Genomic DNA, 27260 nt, shown 5'->3' on the forward strand with positions numbered 1-27260 from the left:
AGAATCCGACTGGCTGTGGTGTGTCAAAGCATAAATCTGGTACAGATAGCTAACTAGTTGCAGGCTTGATAAGTTGCTAGCTAGGTGTCCCATGCGTCTTTACCATAACCTGCTAGCTACCCAGCCAGATTGCTACATGCCCAGTTTAAAGCATGGACCTATAGGGCGCTGTCCAATTTATTGTCACTAGCATACTACAGATCGTGTCGTTCCAGTAATATACAAGCATGGCACCTAAAAAGGTCTGATTTTACCAGTTTTCCTTGAGCGAAATGACTAAATAAATATTGTGAACACTAAAATGAAACGTTCTATTTCAGATGGCTCCGAAGAAGGCGGGTGATGGACCAAAGCAGCCTCCTCTGATTGGACGATTTGGGACCTCTTTGAAGATTGGAATTGTTGGATTGCCAAATGTTGGGTATGTTCTTGGTCCTTATCTCAGGTGTTAGACTGAGCTTTAAATTTAGGACCTCATACAGTTGACAGGTTAACAATTAAATAAAGCATTTAAATAATGCAGTCTTTTGTGCAAGGAAAATTTACTCCTGAGTTAAACTGGATTGTATTTCCCTGTATCTCTGCAAATGCATTACCACTGTGCTGCAGTATTACAGGACAGGCACAGTCTTAATATTTGTGTGGCCAGTGCTTAGAATGGGCTGTGAGGTTACCCCAGGTCCCAGGCAGTTAAAACATAGTTCACAATGAAAAAGAGACAGAGGGCTTGGTGTGAAAGTACTATGCAGGGAGAAGCGTCTTTCACACTGTGGGCAGTGAGAGCTCTCCTGCACCTGCTCGGATTTGCACAGCTTAAAGTAGGCAGTATACTACAAATGACGTACTGACTTTTAGAAAAATGACCCCTGGCGCGCACGTGTTGCTGAACACTGGTGTCAGTAGACTCTATACAAACTCCATGTTCCTCGTTTTATGTTACTCCACGCCACTGAGGGGCGCTCAAACTTGTCGTTCATTTGCTTTGCACAATTTAGGATCATTGACACCAGAGAAACTTTGCTCAAACTGTCTCTGTTGACACGCAGCTTCATGGAAATTTCCTGCCAGGAGTTTGAGCACATTTTGATTTAAAATCTTTGTATATTCAATCATAATAGGGACTGACTGGCTTTCTGGTGCTGCTGTTACCTTCAGAGAGACTGACTGGCTTTCTGGTTCTTCTGTTAGCTTCAGTGAGACTGACTGGCTTTCTGGTGCTGTCAGCTTCAGAGGGACTGACTGGCTATCGGTGCTGTTAGCTTCAGAGAGACTGACTGGCTTTCTGGTGCTGTCAGCTTCAGAGGGACTGACTGGCTTTTTGGTGCTGTCAGCTTCAGAGAGACTGACTGGCTTTCTGGTGCTGTCAGCTTCAGAGGGACTGACTGGCTTTTTGGTGCTGTCAGCTTCAGAGGGACTGATTGGCTTGCTGGTGCTGTCAGCTTCAGAGGGACTGATTGGCTTGCTGGTGCTGTCAGCTTCAGAGGGACTGATTGGTTTGCTGGTGCTGTCAGCTTCAGAGGGACTGACTGGCTTTTTGGTGCTGCTAGCTTCAGAGAGACTGACTGGCTTTTTGGTGCTGTCAGCTTCAGAGGGACTGATTGGCTTGCTGGTACTGTCAGCTTCAGAGGGACTGATTGGTTTGCTGGTGCTGTCAGCTTCAGAGGGACTGACTGGCTTTTTGGTGCTGTCAGCTTCAGAGGGATTGACTGGCTTTTTGGTGCTGTCCTTTCTCTGAAAGCAGCTGCCGAAGAGAAGGGAAGACTGATAGCAGAAAGTTGACCACACGCCTGTGTACATGAGACTCCGAGCAGAAGGGTCACACACACACACACACACACACACACACCTGTGTACATGAGACTCCGAGCAGAAGGGTCTCACACACACACACCCACACAAAAACATGCACGCACACACACACACACACACACACCTGTGTACACGAGACTCAGAGCAGTAGGGTCTCACACACACACACCCACACAAAAACATGCACGTGCACACACGCACGCCTGTGTGCATGAGACTCAGAGCAGAAGGGTCTCACACACACACACACACACACACACACACACAAGCCTGTGTGCATGAGACTCAGCAGAAGGGTCTCACACACACACACCCACACAAAAACCTGCACGCACACACGAGACACACACCTGCATACATTAGTCTTCCAGAAATGTTCTGTTTTGATGATAATGCATAGCTGTAACATTGCAAGATCAAGTATGCTAAACTGCACTTGTTTTCTCAGACATCCGGTAATCTACTTTTCTTACTAGCCTAATGCAAAAAAAAAAATGAAATGGTGCACTTACGCTAATTAAGTGATAGCCTGCCCTGCTAATTAGCTACGCATCCATCATATCATTTTACAAAAGTTTCTAATGTTCCTGTTGGTGTATGTGCACATTCAATATGGGAGAATGTCAGCTGTTATGCATCAATACTTCTTTACTTCTTCTTATTTTGAAGTGTTAAAAGTTAGCCAGCATACCAATTTCTTCTTTGTTAAAAGCATTATGTTTGGCGGAACATGGCACGGGTTGGCTGTTGCAAGGTTTACCTTTCCTGTCCTTTCTTAAAATTTCTGATGCTTCTGAAAATTTAGCATCTCTCTCGTCTTGTCTGAAATAAGATCTGTCTTGTTACTCAGCGATTTGCTACGCCGCTGGCTGATTAGTTAGTGTGGATTGTTCATGCAGGCGGCAGTGGATTTCCAACCAGGAAACCTGAAGGAGTAGTGATGAAAGTTGCCTCTTGGCTTTTGTGTCATGGAGCCTTCGGTTTCTGCTTTGAATTTTCCCTGATATTTTCTGTTTCCCATTCATTTGTTTCTCAGAAACAAGATCGATGTTGAATTCTGGACATTTACACATTTCGTTTTCAAATTTACAGAATTTGCTCTCTGTCTTGTAAAATGTTTTTTTTGTCAGTGACTGTATTTGGAATTTTTCATAGAATAGTGTGCGATCCAAAATGTGAACAAATTTATAATTGTCAATATCAAAGTTTTTTTAAGATTGTAATGAAGCCCATAACGTTCTCAGAAGTAATCTTGAAATGAAATAGATTCTTGGGTTGGAGTCATTTTTCATTTGTGTGCTTTTCTCTGGCAGGAAGTCAACCTTCTTTAACGTGCTCACCAAAAGCCAGGCCGCAGCCGAAAACTTCCCCTTCTGCACCATCGACCCCAACGAGAGCCGCGTGCCTGTCCCCGATGAGCGCTACGACTTCCTGTGCGAGTACCACAAGCCCGCCAGGTACGGCACACCTGCCCCCCCCCCCATGCCGCAGGCCTTTCCCATGATAGTTCATTTATCAGAGCCACCATGGCCTCCTTAGCTTTTTGCCTCCAAAGTTGGACAGTACATGCAATTTGGGGCTATGGAGGTCTGCAGCACCAGCTGGGACCCCTTCTCCAGAGGGCAAAGGTCATTCCAACAGGGGGCTGTGGAGAAAACAGCACTGAATTATGGGAATGGCAGAGCTGGAGTTCAGGTGAATGAGTGAGATGGGTGCTGGAGTTCAGGTGAATGAGTGAGATGGTTGCTGGAGTTCAGGTGAATGAGTGAGATGGTTGCTGGAGTTCAGGTGAATGAGTGAGATGGTTGCTGGAGTTCAGGTGAATGAGTGAGATGGTTGATGGAGTTCAGGTGAATGAGTGAGATGGTTGATGGAGTTCAGGTGAATGAGTGAGATGGGTGCTGGAGTTCAGATGAATGAGTGAGATGGTTGCTGGAGTTCAGATGAATGAGTGAGATGGTTGCTGGAGTTCAGATGAATGAGTGAGATGGTTGCTGGAGTTCAGGTGAATGAGTGAGATGGGTGCTGGAGTTCAGGTGAATGCTTGAGATGGTTGTCTCTCTGCAGTAAAGTGCCTGCCTTCCTGAATGTGGTGGACATCGCAGGACTGGTAAAGGGGGCCCACGCAGGACAAGGGCTGGGGAACGCCTTCCTGTCCAATTGTGGCATCGCAGACGGAATATTCCACATGACAAGGTAAGCCTTAACCACGGTCTCACATTAGCTAGCACTGCACGGAATTATTAACTCACATAACAGTACAGTCCACTAGTTACCCAACACTGAGTGACTCTACATTAGCAGTACACTGGCCACTCTGAGTTCAGTGTAACTCAACATAAACAGTACACTGGCCACTGTGGGTTTAGTGTAACTCTACATTAGCAGTACACTGGCCACTCTGGGTTCAGTGTAACTCTACATAAACAGTACACTGGCCACTCTGGGTTCAGTGTAACTCTACATAAACAGTACACTGGCCACTCTGGGTTTAGTGTAACTCTACATAAACATACGCGGGCCACTCTGGGTTCAGTGTAACTCTGCATAAACAGTATACTGGCCACTCTGGGTTTAGTGTAACTCTACATAAACAGTACGCGGGCCACTCTGGGTTCAGTGTAACTCTGCATAAACAGTACACTGGCCACTCTGGGTTCGTTGTAACTCTACAGTAACTGTACGCTGGCCACTCTGGGTTCAGTGTAACTCTACATTAACAGTGCACAATCTGTGACACATCTGGGATATGAAAATGGATGCTGTTCAGGAAGCCTTTTGAAGATTTGTTTGACCACAGATTGTTGCTGTTTGAACCTAATGTTATTTCTTTTCGCAGTTATTCATGGGAAAATCCATACAGCCTGTTTGGTTGGGTCATGTAATATAGCTGTTCTCAGAGCAGGCAGAATCTGGAGCTGCTTAAAAACAGCTGATCTTCACCAGCCGCCATGTTTGGTGCCCTGATTTTCTTCTTTTTGTCACTGTCATTGTGCAGCAATGTAGAGCAGTGCCGCTTGTTTGCAAAATGGTTAAAACAAATTTTTTTGTTTTGGTTTTTCTGCTGAGTAATTGCCTGTCACCGCGTTTAGTCTTATAAGCAAAGTAAATCTTAGAAAATGCGTGTGATCTGTCAGCTCTGTGGCAGTACTGTTGTGTTTTCTGTCCTTCAAAGCAAAAGCGCTGCACGCAAGAATAATTAAAATGGTCGCCAATAAATGGCACCAGCAGTCCTTTTAAATATGGCTGAATTTGCATGCTGACTGCATGCTGCCATTGGCCGTTCCATCGTGTGGAAAGGGCCCTGATTAGCGAGTCTTAGCTGCTTTAGATGTCAACGAAGAGCCGAAATGGAGGGAGGTGCGATGTTAAGCCCTGATTGTTCCCACGTTTCTCTGCTGTGGGGTACCCACTCTGGACAGAGATGTGTGTCATTTGTCTTCCTGGGTCTTTCTGTTCCGGACTAGCTGGGCTCCAGTAACTCGTGGTGTCTGTTAGGGCTGAGGTGTCTACCTAAAGCGTGTTGGGGAGGTGGAGCTATAATGACTGACTGTCTCGTGTGTTACGTCACACACAGCTCTGCATTTTCCGTTTGTGGGGTATGGGTGTGGGCTGTAGGGAATGGGCTGTGCTTACCGTGGCGATATACCACACTGATAATTATGGAATGCATGCTCGATTTGGTAGAAAACATCCAAACTTCGAAGGACGCTTACAGTGGTAATCTCACCATATTATCTGAAATCATATACACCAGGCCCACACTAAATCAGATAGTTTTTTGCATTCACAAAACTGACAACAGCAAGACCTCTCCCCCTACAACCCAATACATGCACTTCGTCCTCCACCTGGAGATTTATCTCACCATCCCCCGTGTCTCTCCTCTCCCAATCTCCCCTCCCACCCACCCCACATCTTCTCGTCTCCACCTGGCTCGTAAACGTACGATTAGCACGATAATATTAACGCTTGAGGAGGAAGTGAACATGCTAAACGAATGCATTTCTGATGGGGCGAAGGCCTCCCCGGCCGGGCCTCCGGTTTTATCTGGCCTGGCGCGGCTCGTCCTCGCCGCGGAGAGCCCTGCACTTAGGGAGTTAACCCAAGATCGGTGCCGCTGACGGATCGATTAAGTACGGGGTGGCGGCCGCCCACTCGCGACCCATCTTTTCAGCAGCTGCGAAGCCCCATTAACATCAGACGCCTCCAAATTGTGTCAGACGTCTCCGTAGCGGTCGAGAGCCTCGACGGCACAAAGGAGCCCTTTCAGCCCGCCGCGGCGGCGCGGTTTCCTCCGCGAAAATGAAAAGCAGGTTCGGCAGAAGGCGCGCGTAATAAGCGGCCTCGCTTGACGGCTTGATGTCATAACCCCCGATGACAGTTTTTGAGCGTAGCGCTTGTTAGCGCAACGAACCCCGCGCTCTGTGCGGCGAGCGTAACACGCGCGTGCAGACTGAGCCGGCTGGAGAAACCTGCTCTCCCGTCCGCGGGGATTTGCATGAAAAGGGCAGCGCTTTAATTTTAGGCGTGCTTCCTGAATTACGGCTTTTCGTCTTGCGTTTTTTCGGCGAATCTCTGGATCGGGCAACATCGTGGCTACTTTTTTGTAAAAGGAACTAGTCTTTAACTTGTCAGTTGGATTTTGTTTTCTGTGAAAGTAGACTCCCAGACAGTTTCATGCTCTGTTATGACTGAGCCTCACATTGTGGGTCGAGGTTTCCTGTGCTGTAGGTTCTAGAACATTCTACTGTTGAGTCTCCAATACGAATCCCTTAGGACATAAGCACCAGCCTTGTTTCCTGTCTAGTCATTCATATCTATATCATTTTTGATTTTAAGAAGAATGTGTGTGCTGAAATGAAGAAAGAAAAGAAAAAATGCAGTTACTCGGATGGAGAACGTTCTGTTGACAGTTAAAACGCACATTTCCAGGCCACTCGTCTTGCTGGTGCTGCACTGGCAGATGCTCTGTGGTTTTACACTTAGATCACTTTGAGCTTGTCAGAGAGAAAAAAAATAGGTTAAATTGGTTTAAAAAAGTTTCACAGTGAAATTGAAATCCTGCACCAATGTGTCCATATTGGAAACGGCATTAAACACTAGCCGCAACAAAACCCAGTGTGTCTGAAGTTACAAAAGTTATAGTTAGAATTACGTTTCCTGTTTCTCCTTCAAAGTTAAGAATTAATCAGATTCTGCTTTGTTAGGCTCTGTTGGACTTCAGGGCACAGTGCTTCATGTCTCTGGACCAGTCTGTCGTATGCTAAGTGTGTTTCAGTGGCGCGCGTGTGTTGTGGAATCTCAGAGTGAAGGTGCTTCAGTGCTGAGCGTGGTCCTGTGTTCGTACAGTCCTTCCTGGTCTTTGGTTAAGCGAATCGCACCTGTGACTGTGCGTGACTGCGGGTCCCCAGTTCCTGATAGCAAACGTGCGCCGGCTGTACATTTTTAAGTGTTTAAAAATGCGTTCCCGCCAGTCACTCTAGATCAAAACGCACGCAAGGAAAATGGATAACGTCCTGAGATTATTCTAAAAGTCATAACGTTTCTGCCGTAGCGTCCGCTTCCTGTTTTTTTTTCATTTTTTGCGGGTTCTGTTGACGCAGTGCCGCGCGGCTCAAGCGGACGCTGACTTGGCGGTGAAATGGAGAGCTTTGTCTGACTCCCCCCCCCCCGGGCGATTAGGCCGAGATGTCCACGGCGCGTTCGGAGATTGAAGGTTTGCTCGCTTTCGAATCGTAATCGTGTCCCGGACGAGCCGTCCGGAGCGGACCACGGAACGCCCCCCGATTCCCCCGCGGCGGGGAGATTGCGGGGGGGAGCTCGACGAAGGGAGAATTACCGGACGGCGATTCTAAGACCTCTCGAAGGGGAGTTGCTATGGAGATCCCGTTCCGGTCGGCGCGGCGATTCGCCCCTGGAAAAAGGCGGGAGGGTCTGAGAGCCGAGCGCGTCGCCGCTAGGCGGCCGTCGGCGGGGAGAGTGACGGCGCTCGTGCAATCAGCGTCGCCGCGGCGACGGTTAGAAGGCCTGAAGCGGTCCGTTCCCCGGACGATGTGGGACGACACTGATGTGCAGGAGACGCCCCCTCTCAGGCTAACTGCAGGGTGGGGGGGGGGGGGGTGAAAAGGGGTTTGAACACCAGTGTTTTTCACGGCTGATGAAATGCAATGCTCACTCCTTCCGTCTCCGCATAGCCTTTCCGCATTGCTTGAGATTTCTGTTCTCTGCCTCAGTAGTCGAGCTGCTCTTTCTGTGTCCAATTAGCAGTCCGCCTTAAATTTGATTCGCTTGATGAAATGTGCTCTTTGAGTATGACAGCGCAGGTAAAATCACCGCATTTTAGTGATGATTGAAGTCTACTGACTGAAATAAATTAAACGGAGAACACATTCTCTCAATTCCAAAAAAATACAATTACAGTTTTGGGTGATAAAAAAATAAAGAAAACATTATAGTATATATGGGAGGTCCTTTTTGGATGGTTACTTTTTTGGGTGACGTTGGATCATATGATTACGGGCTATATATGCCTTGTTGCTAAGAGGCACAGTTCAGCCTGCAGCTGCAGCTTGTTGCTAAGAAGCGCAGTTCAGGGGGGGGCAGCTGCAGCTCGTTACTAAGCGGCACAGTTCAGCGGGGCAACTGCAGCTTGTTGCTAAGAGGTGCCGTTCACAGGGTAGCTACAGCTTGTTGCCCTGTCCCGAGTGTTTCGTTACATTCGTTTGTGCGTGAGCCAGTGATGCCGTGACTGTGGGGTGCAGTCCGGTCTTGTGGGGCCTTTGGGATGCTGATTGTGGGTCCATGCAGAACTGCAGGCCAGGCAGCCAATTAGCCAGCCAGCCAGGCTCTGAAGATCGAGGCCTTTGTTCAGTCAGTAGAGTCTCATCCGCCGGCGGCTCACTCAAGACCCGCAGCGTTTTAAATGAAGCGGTGAAACTGACCGCCGTATTAGACCTGGTCTGTGCCGGGCCGGGCACTTCCTGTTTCCCTCTGCTGCATCAGAGCTCATCAGTGCGCTCTGCTTTTAGCCCTGTCCTGGAGGGTGTAATTACTGTGATTATTACAACCTCTATTTTTGTCTGCTGTTCCTTTTTTTGTTATGGAGAACAGTGCTAATGTACTTAAGATGCGTGGTATCAGTTAAAAAATAAAAAAAAGAAACTATTTGCTTTAGAATTCACATAGTTAGAAAATACATTGTGTTGAGATGAAAGATGACACTTTTCATTGAGAATCGGACAGGAGCAGTTTTATATGTAAATAAAGCTGCAGTGATATTTCATCTTTATTGATTTTGATTGTCTTCTGCTAGTGTGTGTATATATATGTATACGTGTGTGTATGCTTGTTTGTGTGTGTGTGTGTGTGTGTGTGTGTGTGTGTGTGGTGTAGTGTGGCGTGTACGTGCTGTGTGTGTGTGTGTGTCTGTGTGTGTGTGTGTGTGTGTGTGTGTGTGTGTGTTATCAAGCTATTTAATTAGCGTATGAAGGGCTGATGGTGCACAGAGTACCTTGGCTCCGGTGCGGTCCTGATGACTGTCATGGCTGCCGCCGCTGCAGGGGCGTTTGAGGATGAGGACATCATCCACGTGGAGGGGAACGTGGACCCCGTGAGGGACATGGAGATCATCCACGAGGAGCTCCGGCTGAAGGACGAGGAGATGATCGGGCCCATCATCGACAAGCTGGAGAAGACCGCCGTCAGGGGCGGGGACAAGAAGCTCAAACCTGAATACGTGAGTCATGTCCCAGCGTGCCTCCTGCTGCCCCACCTCACGCTGACATCTGGGTCAGCCCCCTGCCGCGCGTCTCCAAACGGGTTGCAAATGTCACCTCCCACCTCCCGCTTTCTTGGTCTGGCAGTGAGACGGATTCAGGGGTTTCTGGGTCTGGCAGTGAGACGGGTTCAGGGGTTTCTGGGTCTGACAGTGAGACGGATTCAGGGGTTTCTGGGTCTGGCAGTGAGACGGATTCAGGGGTTTCTGAGTCTGACAGTGAGAAGGGGTCAGGGGTTTCTGGGTCTGGCAGTGAGACGGATTCAGGGGTTTCTGTGTCTGACAGTGAGACAGGTTCAGGGGTTTCTGAGTCTGACAGTGAGATGGGTTCAGGGGTTTGCTGCTGCAGGAATCATTAATGAAGTCTGTCTCATTCAGCTGCACCCCCCCCCCCCCCAGGCCACAGAGCAGAGCTAATGAAAGGTTTCCACCAGCCTCTGTACTCAAATTGGCCCTCATCTCTCTGTGTCAGGCTGTGAATTCAGTAATGTAAACCAGGGACAGACCTTTCCCACATCCAGGTACTAACCACATAAAAGCTTGGGTTGTATTTGGACACCGTATTTATAGTTATTCTCTGTGGAACAGGATGCATTAACGCTATACATCTGGATTTCTCCTCTACTTCTGCTCATAGCCATTGGAGTGATGAGGCATATTCTATATCATATCACACAATTCCTGAATCACTTGTGTCATCGCCCCAGTGCAATACTACACTCAGACTGACGCAAAGTGTTGCTTTGCCAAACGGGAAAACTCTGCTAACGAAATGCTAGCGAGCTCGAGGACGAGTAAAGACGGTTGCCGCTGACACCGCGTCCAACCCGCTAAGTCCCGACGCGCTCGCTGAGCGCCGTGCTAACGACGAGAGAAACGGGCGCGTTTAAAGATGGCGGGTTTGGGGTTCTCCCCCCCCCCCCCCTGATCCTGACTTCCCGGACAAACGAGGAGGCCCAGCAATCCGGCTCCGTCGCGTCCGGGACGACCCGAGAGCTCGTTAAGCTAACGAGCCGGGCCGCTTCCCCCACCGGGCCGCCGCCGGCTGGACCCCCACCCCCCCTCCCCCCCCCACCCCCCGCCCTCAGCCGAGCAGCCGGCGAGCCATTCAGGCCCGAGCAGGTGGCCGACGCCCGTAATTGCCCAGCAATTTCGGGCCGTGAATAAAAACGATCCGCGTTAGCGGTGAAAGGGTGCGTGCGTGTCGCGCCAGAGGGGAAAGCCTTTTAGAGTTAAAGAATGGCGCCTATCAAAGGCCGCGCAGGGGGGGGGAGCCCCTCGTTCTACAGGAAGCTAATTTCGCTGTTTTACATGATCGGAGATTAATTTCAGCGGGGGGTGGGTTTGGGGGGAGAAAGGTCGTTGTGGAGAGCATCCTTCATGCTGAGGAAGTGTTTGTTTAAACCCGCGTGGGTATGGATGTCTGACCGTTTTTCCCCCAGTTAGTCTTTTATAATCGCTATCTACTCTTACTGTTGTTTGCGGTTATATTGGGTTCCAGCGTGTTTAGTTTGAAGCTTGCGTCATGTGCGCCGTGCTTCGCAGGTTTGAACTCGCAGTGGACGCCGCTTTTGTCAGTGACTCTGGGCCTTTAGTGAGCCGCGTTAATGAGCAGATGTTTTGAGCCTCACGTCTGAGACCCCCACCCCCCACCCCTTCGACACTCACCACCACCCCCCCGACCCCCCCGACAGATTCGCCGCTCGATTTCCCCACTTCAGTGTCTGAGGGCGGTAAGGTGCAGAAGCTGATCGGATAGAAAAACGTCCCTCTCGTTACTGTAGACCTTCTCCTCTCTCTGAACCTCACAGAACTGAGCTGTTGCCCTTAAAACACTGTTTACAATAAAGGTTATGCACCATTCCCCACAAGACATTTGCTTCTGATTTTTTTAGAAGGGTTGTGGGGGGTGGTTGGGGGTCGTCCTCTGAGTCCTCCCGTTTGATATGCTCTTTTTGGCATCAGGATACCCTCCAATCTAGGCAGTAATTACCCAGCGTCCCGCGGGGTTCATATTGTCTTCCCTTCTCTTTTCCTCCTGTAATGAATTCTTTTCCTTTGTGTCTAACCTCCAAACAGGACATAATGCTGAAAATCAAGAGCTGGGTGAACGACGAAAAGAAGCACGTCCGCTACTTCCACGACTGGAACGACAAAGAGGTATGGGGGGGGGGGGGGGCGGGCGGGGGGGGGTTATAAACGCAGTCGAAGGCGGGCCTTTACGCCCAGGCCGCGCCCGACTGGGCCTCTGCCTTCTCCCGCGCTTTCGGGCCGTGCGAATCGCCACTCGACGCGCATGCCGGAATGCGCTCAGCGTCGCTGCGTTTATCGTCTCTCCTGCACTGATAGCGGTGTTCCTGCTTTAGAGATTCAGATTCCCCGCCGTGCCCAGCCTCGGCTAACGCTATTGCTAATGCTAATGCTAACGCTAATGCTAGTGCTAGTGCTGATTCGCACTCGGCTCTGTCTCTTCCCGCGGTCACAGTTCGGACAGTTTTCGCATCTGGCTCTCCTTGCAGTCGAGTGCGAACAGATCGTCCTGACGTCCAAGCCCTGATTACCGAAATTCTGAAAAAGACTACTCAGAAAAAGAATCAAGTGTTGATGAAGGAAGTGATACGGCCGTTAAATCTGCTACGTCTGCTAGACTTATTTGTATGCACTGAATAGAACACACGCATGTGTGAGTTGAAGTAGTGATTGCAATTGTGCACACGGGGTTGTGTTTGTGGTTTGCATTAAGATTTTAGTAGTGGGTTGCAATTGTACACACTGCGTGTTGTGGTTGAGTAGTGGGTTGCAATTGTACACACTGTGTGTTGTGGTTGAGTAGTGGGTTGCAATTGTACACACTGCATGTTGTGGTTGAGTAGTGGGTTGCAATTGTACACACTGTGTGTGTGTGAGTAGTGGTTGATTGAGTGGTCGAGTGTTGCAATTGTACACCTGTGTTGTGGTTGAGTAGTGGGTTGCAATTGTACACACTGTTTTGGTTGGTAGTGTGCATTGTAACTGCTGTTGGTGATAGCTAATTGTACACACTGCGTGTTGTGTGAGTAGTGGGTTGATGTGCCACTGCGTTTGTGATACATTGATTGTACACACCATAGGGGGCGTGTACTGTGTGTGCTAAGGCAGCAGGTTTTGGCATGTGAAATTGTACACAGTGCATTGTTGAGCAATCCTGAATACTGTGTCATGCTCAGTATTGGATGCAGTTTTCTAAAGAGGGGGCCCTGTTGCTGTTGGCTGAATAAATCTACAGACAGGCCCAAGCACAGGGTCCATTCAGCCCCCAGCTGTGACACGAAACCATGCCCTGGAGTTACTGCCCCCCCCCCCAGATGCATTGAGCACTTAAGAGCACACGGTCTTAATTTTCATTCAGACATTTCTCTTTCCTGTAAGATGTCAGAGAGGAACAAGGCTTTAAACCCATAAAAAATAAACATTCATAGACTGAAAGTGGCGATTAATATCACATGGGCCAAGCCAATAAACAACAAGCAGGCTGTATTTAAAATCCATGCTGTCTTCCTTTGAGACTTGGTATCTTGGAATCTGGAGTAGAGGTCTTCACAGGACCAGAGGTACTGTAGGACCCCAGACCCTGGCAGATTTGGGTACACAGCTCTGACTCGGCAGCGAGTCGGACCTGAAGTAATTACACATTACAGAACAACGCAGTGATCACTCTCACGAGCACTGACAGGACAGGGAGGTTTGCGGGGTCAGTGCTGACCTTTCACATGCACTGACAGGATTGGGTGGTTTAGTGGGGATAATACTGCCTTCTTATGGGCACTGACAAGAGAGGGTGTTTTAGCGAGGTCAGTTCTGACATTTCATGAGCACTGACAGGAGCGGGAGGTTTAGTGGGGTCAGTAATGACTTCTCATGGGCACTGACAGGATGGGGTTAGTGGGATAGTATTGACCTCTGGGCTGACAGAGGGGTGTTTAGCGGTCAGTCCTGACATTCATGGCACTGACAGGAGTGGGAGGTTTAGTGGGGTCAGTACTGCCTGCCCTGCCTCCTCTCCTCCCAAGAGCATCAGGGGCGCTTACCAATTCTTTCGTAACAGTTTACACCCTGCTGAGTGACTTTTGGCTCCTCAGTGTTTTGCACTTCTGACTGTTTGTTCGGAATGACAGGGATGTCTGGGCCGCCTGCCTCGCAGCTGTGGGAGGACCGACACAATAAAGCTCCCGTAAATCAGCGAAACGTGTCATTAGAGGATTTAAAAACATTTTCTGTTTTTTCCTGCGATTCCTTCCTCCTGATTGATTTGTTCCAGATCTTTGTTTTTTTTTTTTTTTTTTTGTTTTTTTTGTCAACGGCGCCGATCTCGGCCAATAACAGCCGTCCCCCGGGCTCGGCGTAGACCGGCGCCGACATCAAAGCGCGCGTTCGCCGCGACGAGTCACCCCACCCCCCCCCCACCCCCCACCCCCGCCACCCCCTCAGTCAGGGAGCAGCTCACACACCTGCACGCAGACGATCACAGGTAGACCTTCCCGGCCTCTAATTGCGGAATAAATGCCGCCCTCGGCCCAGTAATCGCAGGCGGTCTGTCGCCGTGACGCCAAGGCCGCCATTTCGCCGTCGCCAGACTCCCCCCCGCGTTTCCTCCAGAGCGGTTCGGGATGATGACACGGTCGGGCTATTAAAAGCAAACAGAGAGACACATTCGCCCTCGGGCTTTTAAACGTAAAGAGGGATAAACAGACCGATTAAAACGAGGAAAACAAGTCCAAGTGGCATCCAAAAACTGCGCCGTCCTTATTAGTGATCGTACTTAGACAAGTTTACGTGAAACGAACTTTGGTGTGAAGCGGTGTTTTGTCGGTATTAGTCAACATCTTGTTGACGTGTAAACGCCTTTCCCAAACACAGATGCGTTTGAGTGAGGCGGTTTGAATTTGAATTTCTGTTTGCGTTTGTTAACTGCTGTTCGGTCTTCTGTGAACAGTTCTGCTGTTACCTCAGACCGCATACTGCAGGGAACTGCACTCACCCAACCCCAGCTCGTTAAAAAACCTCGTTTTTAACGATCACTGGTATCGGTGTAATGAGACATACCTTTCAGAGATCAGAGAAGAGAAAGAAGGCACTTCTGTCTTCAGGTGCTCTTTTGGGTGACGCCAGGTGTGTAATTCCAGGTAGCGTGTGTGTGCGTGCGTGCGTGCGTGTTTGTGTGCGTGTGTGCGTGCCTGTGTGCGCTTGCATGTTTGCATGCGAGCTGACTCTGTGCCCATTTGGATTTTATTGTAATTGCTGTAGAGAGATCAAAGCTGCGCTGCACTGATGTTACTGAAAAACCACATTTCTTTGTGCAGAGCCCCCCCCCCCCTGCCCCAGCAGGCCCCCGGCTGCCCCCTGCACATGCCCGCTCATAAACACAGACTGAGGAAGTGTTTGTCATGTCTTTATGAGGCAAGCGCTGTGGGACTGCGAACAGAGTCTCCTGACAGACTGGCGAGGGATAGGCTGTCCCCCCCCTTTTTCCTGGGCCAGGCTTTTTATTTAGTCAGCATTAGTGTCACAGTGTGTGACACAGCGCATGTGTCACAGTGATTTAGTGGAGTGTTTAGGAAATACAGAAAGAACAGTCGCACTCTTATCTTCCCTTCCAGTAGGAAGTGCCGAAAGAGTGACCTTTTTTAACTATGTGGCTGGCGGTTAATGTTTCGATCCGCTGGGCTCAAGTTGCACACGCTCGCTCTCACTCACAGCGCTCACCTACACACATTGCACGCTCACATGCACACGCACATGCTTGTGAATCCAAAATAATCGTGCTGTGTCCTACTGCTCCTGACATTTTCCATGTCAATTCTGGATCTACCTTTGCTTTTTCTGTAAGATATAGGCCAAGCTCAGTAATCACAAAGGGCCTGGTAGGCCAAGTGCATCTCTACAGTTTGTTACAGTTGGCCATGTTACAGTTCCAAAAAGAGCCTACAGATTTCTGGAAAAAAAGTCTTGTGGACAGAAGAAACCAAGATTCAGTTGTATCAAAGTATGGAGGCCATCCGTGAAACGTGGTGGGGGTGTTATGGTTTGGGCATGCATGGCTGCCGCAGGTACTGGCTCTCTTGTGTTCAGTGATGATGTACCTGCTGATAGCAGCAGCAGAATTAAATCTCAAGTGTACAGAAACATCTTATCTGCTCCGGTTCAGCCAAATGCCTCCGAATTCATTGGTTGGCGCTTCGTACTACCGCAAAACAGAGATCCCAGGCATACTGCTAAAGGACCAGTTTAACCACATATTTCCATAGTTCAGTCTGAGTTGTGATGTTGTTTGGCAACAGAATGCTAATGTGAGAGTGGGAGCCCTGTAGCCAGCCAGCTTTGATATGTTTACTAAATGACTTTGCTGTGGCCTGATGTGGCTTTGGATGCGTGTTACGGGAGTGACTGGGACTGTTATGAATGGAGAGACAGTGAGAGAGCAGGACTGAACCCCCCCCCCACTGCTTTCAGTCTAAGTCTCGATCTCTGCGCTCCCTCGGACAGCCCGACACAGATACTGGCTCACTCGGACAGCCCGGCGCTGGACGAGGATAAATATTCCACGCGGAGCGTGTTAAGCCGTCGCTGAGCGACGGCATTTAGGAAGCGGCTGAGACGGAGAAATTTGGCGGGAATCCCGCCGCTCCGCGCTCTGCCTGCCGCTGTCACATGCGCCACAGGTGTTACAGGCGCCACAGGTGTCACAGGCGTTACAGGCGTCACATGCGTCACAGGCGTTACAGGCGCCACAGGTGTCACAGGCGTTACAGGTGTCACAGGCGTTACAGGCGCCACAGGCGTCACAGGCGTTACAGGCGCCACAGGCGTCACAGGCGCCACAGGTGTCACAGGCGTTACAGGCGCCACAGGTGTCACAGGCGTTACAGGCGTTACAGGCGCCACAGGTATCACAGGCGTTACAGGCGCCACAGGCGTTACAGGCGCCACAGGCGTTACAGGCGCCACAGGCGTCACAGGCGTCACAGGTGTCACAGGCGTTACAGGCGCCACAGGCGTTACAGGCGCCACAGGCGTTACAGGCGCCACAGGCGTTACAGGCGCCACAGGTGTCACAGGCGCCACAGGTGTCACAGGCGTTACAGGCGCCACAGGTGTCACAGGCGTTACAGGCGCCACAGGCGTCACAGGCGTTACAGGCGCCACAGGCGCACAGGTGTTACAGGCGCCACAGGTGTTACAGGCGTGCACAGGTGTCACAGGCGTTACAGGCGCCACAGGTGTCACAGGCGCTACAGGCGTTACAGGCGCCACAGGTGTCACAGGCATTACAGGTGCCACAGGTGTCACAGGCATTACAGGCGTTACAGGCGTCACAGGTGTTACAGGCGCCACAGGTGTCACAGGCGTTACAGGCGTTACAGGTGTCACAGGTGTTACAGGCGTTACAGGCGCCACAGGTGTCACAGGCGTTACAGGCGTCACAGGTGTCACAGGCGCGTTACAGGCGCACAGGCGTTACAGGCGTCACAGGCGTCACAGGCGTCACAGGCGTTACAGGAGTCACAGGTGTCACAGGCGTTACAGGAGTCACAGGAGTCACAGGTGTTACAGGCGTCACAGGTGTCACAGGCGCCACAGGCGTTACAGGCGTTACAGGTGTCACAGGCGTTACAGGAGTCACAGGAGTCACAGGTGTTACAGGCGTCACAGGTGTCACAGGCGCCACAGGCGTTACAGGCGTTACAGATGTCACAGGCGTTACAGGCGCCACAGGTGTTACAGATGTCACAGGCGTTACAGGCGCCACAGGAGTCACAGGCGTTACAGGCGCCACAGGTGTCACAGGCGTTACAGGCGTCACAGGAGTCACAGGCGTTACAGGTGCCACAGGTGTCACAGGCGTCACAGGCGTTACAGGCGCCATAGACGCCACAGGCGCCACAGGCGTCACAGGTGTCACAGGCGTTACAGGCGCCACAGCCGTCACAGGGCTGACGGCTTTTTATCTAGCGACTGTGGTGAGGGACTGCGGAGAGCGACCGCAAGCGCAGCTGCTCTGCGTTAGAATTTTCATCTTTGGTGCTTTTTTGCAAGCCAAAAAAAAGCAAGCCATTATACAAACACAAAAATTCTTTCCTCTTCTTTAAAAAAAAAAAAAGTGTTTTTTTATGATAATTTTCATTTGTTAGCTTGATGTTTTTGCTCTTTGGTTTGGTGCTCCTTTTATGTTCTGTTTTGTAGTTTTTATTCAGGTTGTCTTTCAGCATCATTGGGACCAAGCGGGATGAGAATAAATGATTCACTGTCAAAGCAGAGAGACTGATGGAGCTATAGTCAAAGTCTGATATTTCATCCAATGAAAAATAAAAAGTATAATTTTTTTATTGTATGAAATATCAGACACAATTCTGACACTGTTATTTGTCAGATTTCTCTGTTTGTTCTTGCAAGACAGAGCAGTAGCAACGTCCCTCATGGCAAAAATTCAGTGAAGGGTTCTGTAGTTTTGGGTAGCAATTCAAGCACCACAAATGCCTGTTTCTGTTCCTTGGGCTGTTTCAGGTTTTTAATTTGAATATTAATTAGCGTAAATAATGTCCCTATCAACCTTAATCACATTAAACCGTGGTTAACATTGACGTTTTCTACTTAATATGCAAAAATTCCCATTAGATTTGCAGTGAAGGCAGTTGAAATTCCATTAAAGGAAGAATCAAAATTTCAGGCTTCATTTGCTGAAAGAAGGAAGTAGTCTGGACTGGAGAGTGCTGACTCTTTCTGTTAGCAGAGCAGAGTGACTGCTCTCAGTTCACAAGCTCACATTGCTGTTGTGCTTAGCTAATAGCGCTGTACTGCGAGTCTTCTGTACCATTTATCTGATTTTACTTACAGTGACAGACATCATTTTCTGATGCATACAGGTAGTTCTGTAATGACTGAAAGAAAAAAGACGATTCTGTAATCTCTGTCATGCACTTCTGAATGTCACATTTAATTTATTTTGGGGGAAGTGATTATATTAGTATTTGTAGTGCAAAGTGTGAGTTAGCTTACATTACATTGATTTGGCAGGCGCTTCTGTTTCCACTGTAAAGGGTCTTTGTGACAGTGTAAAGTCCTTGCTTCCTTGCTTTGCTCAGGTTGACAGTCCTGCTGTATGAAGTGCCGTAGGAACATTTTATTTTGGCTGATGTCAGGGTTCCCGCTGCTGCTTCCTGTTAAAAAAGCCCTCAGAAGAGCTTTGCAATGAGGAAGAAAGTTGTGAGACTCCACAGGTCCAATGATAACTAAAGAAAGCGATCAGCTGACCCATGAGGTCCCTTAAATTTACTGCTGAACACTTGAGAATGAGCCATTTACAGTCCAGCCGGTTACACTGGCTGCTCCAGCTCTGTCTGTAATGGGTCTGGTTATGGACACGAGTAACTCCCAGTAACAGAGAGAAGCTGGCAGAGTCGCACGCGGAGGAGTACAGCTTGTGTGCGCGCGCGGCTGGCCCAGAGGCGGGGCTGACCTGTGCTTCTGTCCGCAGGCTGGTGAAGATTAAGGAGTGGGTGGACAGCCACGACCCCGGGGCGCTGGTGATCCCCTTCAGCGGCGGGCTGGAGAGCAAGCTGCTGGACATGAGCGAGGAGGAAAAGACCAAGTACTGCGAGGAGCACAAGACGCAGAGGTTCACTAGCGTTCCCTCTCCCTGACCTTCATTAGCGTCCCCTGATCTTCATTAGCGTTCCCTCTCCCTGATCTTCATTAGCGTTCCCTGATCTTCATTAGCGTTCCCTCTCTCTGATCTTCATTAGCAGTCCCTCTCCCTGATCTTCATTAGCGTCCCCTGATCTTCATTAGCGTTCCCTCTCCCTGATCTTCATTAGCATTCCCTCTCCCTGATCTTCATTAGCGTTCCCTCTCCCTGATCTTCATTAGCGTTCCCTGATCTTCATTAGCGTTCCCTCTCCCTGATCTTCATTAGCGTCCCCTGATCTTCATTAGCGTTCCCTCTCCCTGATCTTCATTAGCGTTCCCTCTCCCTGATCTTCATTAGTGTTCCCTGATCTTCATTAGCGTTCCCTCTCCCTGATCTTCATTAGCGTTCCCTGATCTTCATTAGCATTCCCTCTCCCTGATCTTCATTAGCATTCCCTCCCCTGATCTTCATTAGCATTCCCTCCCCCTGATCTTCATTAGCGTTCCCTCTCCCTGATCTTCATTAGTGTTCCCTGATCTTCATTAGCATTCCCTCTCCCAGATCTTCATTAGCATTCCCTCTCTCTGATCTTCATTAGCATTCCCTCCCCTGACCTTCATTAGCATTCCCTCCCCCTGACCTTCGTTAGCATTCCCTCCCCCTGATCTTCATTATTGTTCCCTCTCCCTGATCTTCATTATTGTTCCCTCTCCCTGATCTTCATTAGCGTTCCCTCTCCCTGATCTTCATTAGCATTCCCTCCCCCTGATCTTCATTAGCATTCCCTCTACCTGATCTTCATTATTGTTCCCTCTCCCTGATCTTCATTATTGTTCCCTCTCCCTGATCTTCATTAGCATTCCCTCTCCCTGATCTTCATTAGTGTTCCCTGATATTCATTAGCGTTCCCTCCCCCTGACCTTCATTACCATTCCCTCTCTCTGATCTTCATTATCAGCTGATTCTCACACTCCTTTATTGGCTTGAGCTTATAGAACAATAAATGGCAGGGTAATCACCATGATAAAGAAAGGAGTGCGTGTATGTTTGTGCATGAGTGTGTGTTATTGTGTGCGCGCGCCCCTGCGTGCGTGTGTGTGACCCTTTTGTGACCGTGACGCTGCTCTGTGTTGGTGACAGCGTGCTGACTAAGATCATCAAGAGCGGCTACGGAGCCCTGCAGCTGGAGTACTTCTTCACGGCGGGTCCGGATGAGGTGCGCGCCTGGACCGTCAGGGTACGTCACGCCCCGCCCCTCCGTGCCCCGCCCACCTCTGCCCCACCTCTCTCCGCCTCCCCCAGATAGCACCCGGTCCCCACCCTGCTACAGCAGCGCTCAGCGCTCTCTTTACTCGCGGGGGGGGGTCTGCGGTGTGTGGCCGCTGTCTGTCTGTGGTGAGACTGAAGGGGCTTCCCCCCCCGTCCTCACCTTTACCAGAGTCTCTGCAGTTTACCACCCCCGTTCGGCGCTGTCTCTGCATGCCTGCGCGCGCACGTGTGGGTGCGTGTGTGGGTGTGTGTGTTTGCGCCCTGCGTCCCACACCGCCCGCTGTGGTCACTCACTGTTCGCTCTCCTCTCCTCTCTGCAGAAAGGCACGAAGGCTCCTCAGGCTGCTGGGAAGATCCACACGGACTTTGAGAAGGGCTTCATAATGGCCGAAGTGATGAAGTACAGTGATTTTAAAGAGGAAGGCAGCGAGGGCGCCGTCAAGGTCAGGAGTTGGGTTGCGAGCTGGGCGTCAGTGTTATAAACGCTTCACCTTTTCTCAGGTGGAGAAATGACTTTACACACACATCCTGCTACCACACCTGAGAAGCCACCATTACCATTGCACCTCCTGACTATAACAGGATGTGAAATTTTTAAACCTGAAATAAACTGCTTTGTTTCCAAAGCATCTGTATAAAGCAGTGACAGGTTTCCTAAGTATCTGTGTAACCCAGCGATACGTCCACAGAGGAGACGGGTGACTGGGGTCTGTAAAGAGGGTTGCAGTGAAATCATCACTCGGTTGTCGTGGTAACTTCAGCTTAAAACACTTTCCAATGTGACCCACGAGCCACAAACATGAAAACAATCAGACTCACTGTTCATACAGCTGGGTGTAGTTTTTTTTCTCCCTCTATAGACCTCGGTGGTTTAGATAATCAGTTTTGAGTATCGGAACAAAGCAGAGGTGAGACTAGCTTGAACCTGATAATTTAGTGTGACTGGCAGTTCCAGTGCCAGGCCGTACGCGGGTGATTCATGCATAATTGCGCCGGGGCCTTTGACCCTGATTAGAGCTACACGAACAGAGAACCTGACACACCCCCGAGAGGGAGCTTCGCAGGCCTGCGTCACCATGGAAACCTCCTCAGTTCTCACAGACGGCGCCACCTTCAGGTCGCACCGTGGCTTTGCTCCGTTTTGGACAGGCTGCTTGTTCTGAGTAAGATTTGAGGAAGTACAATTTACACGGTCTTGGTTTTCGGTTAATTTAACAAAATAAACGATTAAATTTAAGCTGCAGGAATAGGGGTGGGTCATTTTCACGATTTTCTTGAAACTGTGACAGGCTCTGCCTCTGATGTAATCCTGAATTTTAATTTGAATTAGATCTGGAAGAAAAAAAAACAAAGAAGAAAGAAAATAAAATGGAGGTCGTTGCTGTGAGTGTTACTCGAGACACAAAATGCAGGAAACAGTTCTGTTGGCAGCTGAAACTGCAGCCTGTTGTCTGGAGGCTGTGAGCAGAGATCAGAGCTTTGGGGTCTCGCTCGCGAGCCAACGAGAGCCTTTTCTCCGCGCGCCCTGTGCGCTGGGGTTCCGTAACTCTGCGGCAGAGCCGTCGGCCCTCAACGCCGGCGGCGGGAAGCGGGCGTTTTGCGTACGGGCTAGCGAGCGAGGGCATCGCATCGTTAGGGATCATATCTTACTTAAGCCGCGTTTCCACCAAAATTACCCGGAACTTTCAGTCCCAGGAACTACTTTACCAGGAACTAAAAGGTTCCTTCAGCCAATGGTTGTCTGCGTTTCCACCGGGGTCTAAAGTACCGCGAAGATTAGGCAAATTAGCCCACTGACGTATGAAAAAGCAACGTTGTCGTCGGTCCGTCTGTCATATGATTTCTTCCGTAACCCCATACTACCACCGAAGTAGCCTACATTATTTTCTAATAACCGGGACAGCCCGGAGGGGTTTATTCCACTTATACAACGGGTTACCAACAATGACTATATATGGTTACTTTTGTATTTATTGATTTTAATATATCCTCTCAAACACATTCATTATGTTTTTATGCGAACATTCGCTTTCATGTCTTGACATCCGAAGCGACAGAATGCATTCACATTTATATGTATAACTGGCAACAACAGCAGAAAACATGCACACGTTGTAAACAATTTGCTGTTTGATTACTTTCTCGTCGTCAATTCCAGATAGGATAATGGCAAAATGACAAGAATAGAACGAAAACTCGGACTTGCGTGAAAATGTAAATTAGTAGTGGTACAGCCACCGTTTGCTTTCCTTCGAAGTTACTGCTAGCCGAGCAGCGAAGTGTGCCCTCCAGATGCGAACCATGCACCATAAATTCGTCCATAGTCTTCCTGGTCTTTTCGTGGAATTGAAAAATGGCAGTAAAATTGAGTAAAATTACGGCAGTCTGAAAAAGCTAAAGGGAAGATTACTAGAATTAACCTGTTATTTTACCCGGATAAAAAGTGCAGATGGTGATTTCCAGTTTGCTTGTACTGTGTCACCAATGTTAATTATGCAGAACTACCGCATACCTCACATAACTGTATCAAACGTTTTGAGTCAATTACAACGGGCTAACAAAGAAAATCCGGAAGAAAATATTCAGCAACCGAATTAATCCGTTTGAATGTTTTGGTAGCCTACGTAATATGCTGTCCCAGCACGAATGCTTAGCATTTTATAAAACGAATACTAAAGCAAGAAAAGAACAGAAGAGCACACGTTATAATTCCAAGACGTTGACAGGCTATAACCAAAACTAGGCTACTGCGCCGCATAACGTACAAGTTTGATTTGAAGTTATTATGAAAATAAATTGGTTTGCCGCTGCATATTTTCAAACATGGCGGGTAATGGCGGAAAATAAATACAACACAAATGCTGCGAGTACTCGACCAATCAGAAATGTTCAGCGCTGCAAGCTCCACCCAAAAGGTTCCTGTACTTTCGGAAAGTACTACCCCCCGAGCAGGAACGTTTTGGGGGGTAAAACAAAGCCCCCAGAACTAAATTTAGACCCTAGTTCCTGCGGTGGAAACGCACTGAGTTCCTCAAAAGGTTCCTAGTTCCGGGGTATAGTTCCTGCGGTGGAAACGCGGCTCAAGACAGCGTTCGCGCCTCCAGATGGCTGCTTTCAAGTGTAAATGAGCCAGTCTGATACGTACTGAGGATCCGGGAACAGCCGCCGGTCCCCCCACCGCCCGCCTCCTCTGCCCGCCCTGGTCTCTGTTGATACCGGGCTGGGATTGAAGGGTCCCCTGGGCCTTCTCAAGGGAAACACTGATCCTTTAACTAATCGCGTGCCGTGCCGAAGCGGAATTCAAAAACCCACCACTTCAGCTCGGTTATTTACCTGCAGATACGATGCATACAAATGTGTGCATTTAGAAAGTGTTTTATTTAAATGTCGTTTGTGAAGTATAAATGTACCAAAGTTATGTGTTTAAATGCGAATTGTGTGTTTTGAGAAGGGAATTTTGTGAACTCATTAATTTTTTTCTGTTTACTCATGTTTTGCTTGAATTTAGTGTGCTCTTGGGTTGACTGTTGGTATGTTTTCTCTCTGACATTTTTTTTTAAAGTAAATGATTCATTCTCTGACCCCGTTCACAGTCTGCTGGGAAATACAGGCAGCAAGGCAGGAACTACACCGTGGAAGACGGAGACATTATCTTTTTCAAATTCAACACGCCGAACCAACCCAAGAAGAAGTGAGCAGGCGCCATCGCCCAGCCGAACAGAATGAACTGATGTGAGGGGCGGGGCAAAGTGCCCTTTTTTTCCCGCCGAAATGACACGGGGACGCTTGATTGGCACCTGCCAGGAACACCCACCCTTCCTCCTGCCCACCTTCACATCTCTGTTTGGTGTTTGGTTTCAGTGTGGAAAATACAGACCCCCCCCCCCCCTCCCCCCCATTGCCCTGCTGCATATTCACAGGTCCACCAAAACACTGACTGCTTTGCTGTTTTAAGATTAGGATACCCCCCTCTAAATCGGGAGTCTTTTGAAGAAGCACATTGCTCTCCAGATACTTCATTAATCTCCATCAGCGGTGCCAGGTTTGACGCGCAGACGGCCGGGACAATGGAGTCCGGCTGCCGGGCTGCGTCTCCTGATAATGCATGCTTTACAGTAGCCCAGATGTCCACGCTCAATAAAACGTTTGCGAAAAAAGCAGCCTGTGTGTTCGGGGGGAGGGGGGGGTGTCTGCGTTGACCGGCGTGGGGCGTGCGCAGCGCGATATGGGGGGGCCTGCAGGGCGCTGATTGTAGAATGAGAAAAGCAGGACCGCCAGAGTGAGGGGGAGGGGGAGGGTGAGGGGGAGGGGGGGGGGTAATAAAAGTTGAGTCTTCTGATGAATCAGAAACAGCCGGGGATATGATCACACTCACATGGACACACACACACCTATGCGCACAAGAATATGGACACAAAGGCATGCACACACATGCACGTACGCACATGCACATACGCACTAACGTGTGCACACATAGACACATTTATATATATATGTGTATGTATATGTACATGCATACATTTATATACACACACTCGCACATGGTTAAAGGCGATTGTAACTTTGAAAGTGAAGTTTGTTTATTGGAATGGTTAATTATGCTGCTTTTATTTTGTAGCTATTATAGCTATAAAATAAGGTATCATAGGCTATAATGTCTTTTAAAACTCTTGCAAACTGTTTGATTTAATTTGGACCCTGCTTTATATCAAACACTTTATCACAGTGTTCTTTAGACACGTCTGATTATGATGGTGCATCTCCCCTCATATTCTCCTGATAACTGGAGTCATTCAGTTATTCGTGTGGAGTTGGCTCCCTTCTTTAATACGATTAACATGGGTATGCAATGTGAGATGAATCTTTCTGTAGTCAACAACTGTTTGCGAAAGGCACTCTCTCGTTCTCAAAATGGAAACGCTTTTGCTACTGGGTAGTTCATCCTGTTAAGGCTCTGTTCTAGTGCATGGATGGGCCCCACAGTCTGGTATCTGTCTAACTTACTGTTTTAGCAGTGGATCTATGGTCTGGTATCTGTTAAACTCCTGATCTAGTGCATGGATGGGCTCTATGGTCTGGTGTCTGTTAAGGCACAGTTCTAGCGCATGGGTGGGCTCCATGGTCTGGTATCTGTTAAGGCTCTGTTCTAGCACATGGATGGGGTCTATGGTCTGGTATCTGTTAAGGCTCTGTTCTAGCACATGGACGGGGTCTATGGTCTGGTATCTGTTAAGGCTGGGATAAGAGCATCTTGTCACTAAGGCTTTCTTTTTGAAGCTCACTTCCTGCTCTTCTTGAGAGACATTGCTCAGTAGCACCAGCGTGGTTAGTGCCAGTATAGGTCTTTCAGCCTCCTGGTTCAGTGCAAGTCAATGGTACCAGTGCAGTCAAAATATGAAGTCAGTTTTCCCCACAAGAACATCTAGTAATAGGTGTTTTTTCTTTGTCTAACGTCTCCACGTGCCAATTAATGTAGTCTGTCATTTCGACATTATTTTTGTGCACCCTGTTCCCATACTGTGCAGTCCCTGGCTGCAATTTGTACAACATGGTGGCACAAAAGTCAGTGGGCACATCACAGTCACTCTCTCTCTCTTTATTACATTACAGGCATTTAGCAGACGCTGTTATCCAGAGCGACTTTTTACAACTTTTACATAGCATTTTACATTGTATCCATTTATACAGCTGGATATATACTGAAGCAATTACGGTTAAGTACCTTGCTCAAGGGTACAACGGCAGTGTCCTTACCCAGGAATCGAACCTGCGACCTTTCGGTTACAAGCCCAGTTCCTTACCCACTGTGCTACACTCCGTCCATCTTTATGCCTATGCTCATTGCTCACTAGTCACTAGTAGTGGCCCCTGCTGGTAAATCAAGGCCTGCTTCCTTCACCTAGTCTGAGTTGTGATGTAATACATGGGGGATGACATCACATGCTTCAGAGGAGAGTACAAGTACATGCTTGCCTGTCTGTCCTGAACAGACAGTGCAGGTTGTGATGAGCATTGCATTGAGGACCATGATTGGCTGTTCAGACTGGGGGAAAAAAGTGGGAGGAGCATTCAAACATGCATGTGTGCAAATACAGAGAACCTGAAAGCTAATGACCCAGAAAATAGCAGGTAAGGAAAAAGGCCAGAACATGCATTAAAAACAATCCTGAAAGACAGCATCAGTGTGTGAACATTTACAGGGCAGCAATGGTCTGTCAACAAGCATGCGTACCCAGCTCAACTAACTGCTTCTAGTAGTGTTAGTGAATAATTGCATCCATCCATGTGTCAAACAAAGCATTAAAATGTGTGCTTTATTCTCTGCAAAATAAATATAAATATATAAATGCCTTTTTGAAATTTTTCCACTCCCATGGAAATTTACTGTCTTCAAAAACACTTTACATCGCCCCCAACTTTTTAATATATTAAATGTTTTATTCTGTGCGACTCCTTTCTCCTTTCAAAATCACATTTTCCATAAAAGATAACAAAGGGAATCTTTTATAATGTTTTTTCCAATTCATGTGTGTAACTATGACTTCTTTTGAATTCTTGAATTTTTCTACATTATTCCTTTAGAACTTCAAACTTTCCAAAATGTTTTGAGCATGTGTGTGTGTGTGTATATATATATATATTTATTTATTTGTTTTTTTACTGGTAAATTTATAGTGTTTATTATTTCAGTGAATTTATCACTGAAAGCAATGGAGCGAACACTATAAGTATTGATCAGTA

At 48.6% G+C, this 27260-nt stretch overlaps 1 protein-coding gene across 1 annotated transcript; it reads left to right on the forward strand.

Moving 5' to 3' along the window:
• Nucleotides 1-85: 85 nt before the first annotated feature.
• ola1 (Obg-like ATPase 1) lies at nucleotides 86-26866 on the forward strand. Its single transcript, XM_064311492.1, has 11 exons — nucleotides 86-242; nucleotides 321-421; nucleotides 3123-3266; nucleotides 3877-4004; nucleotides 9372-9547; nucleotides 11666-11778; nucleotides 12072-12109; nucleotides 18965-19238; nucleotides 20391-20487; nucleotides 20840-20962; nucleotides 24113-26866. The coding sequence occupies exons 1-11, from the start codon at nucleotides 228-230 to the stop codon at nucleotides 24212-24214; spliced, it is 1311 nt and encodes a 436-aa protein (XP_064167562.1). The 5' UTR covers nucleotides 86-227; the 3' UTR covers nucleotides 24215-26866.
• The last annotated feature ends 394 nt before the right edge of the window (nucleotides 26867-27260 follow it).

This window comes from Anguilla rostrata, chromosome 15 (assembly GCF_018555375.3).
Source record: "Anguilla rostrata isolate EN2019 chromosome 15, ASM1855537v3, whole genome shotgun sequence".
Classification (NCBI taxonomy): domain Eukaryota; kingdom Metazoa; phylum Chordata; class Actinopteri; order Anguilliformes; family Anguillidae; genus Anguilla; species Anguilla rostrata.

Excerpts from the sequence above, each read along its gene's own strand:
- ola1 (XM_064311492.1), top strand. Across the intron at positions 422-3,122 it reads GTTGGATTGCCAAATGTTGG|GAAGTCAACCTTCTTTAACG; the intron begins GTATGTTCTTGG and ends TTTCTCTGGCAG. Across the intron at positions 11,779-12,071 it reads GGGGGGGCGGGCGGGGGGGG|TTCGGACAGTTTTCGCATCT; the intron begins GTTATAAACGCA and ends CCGCGGTCACAG.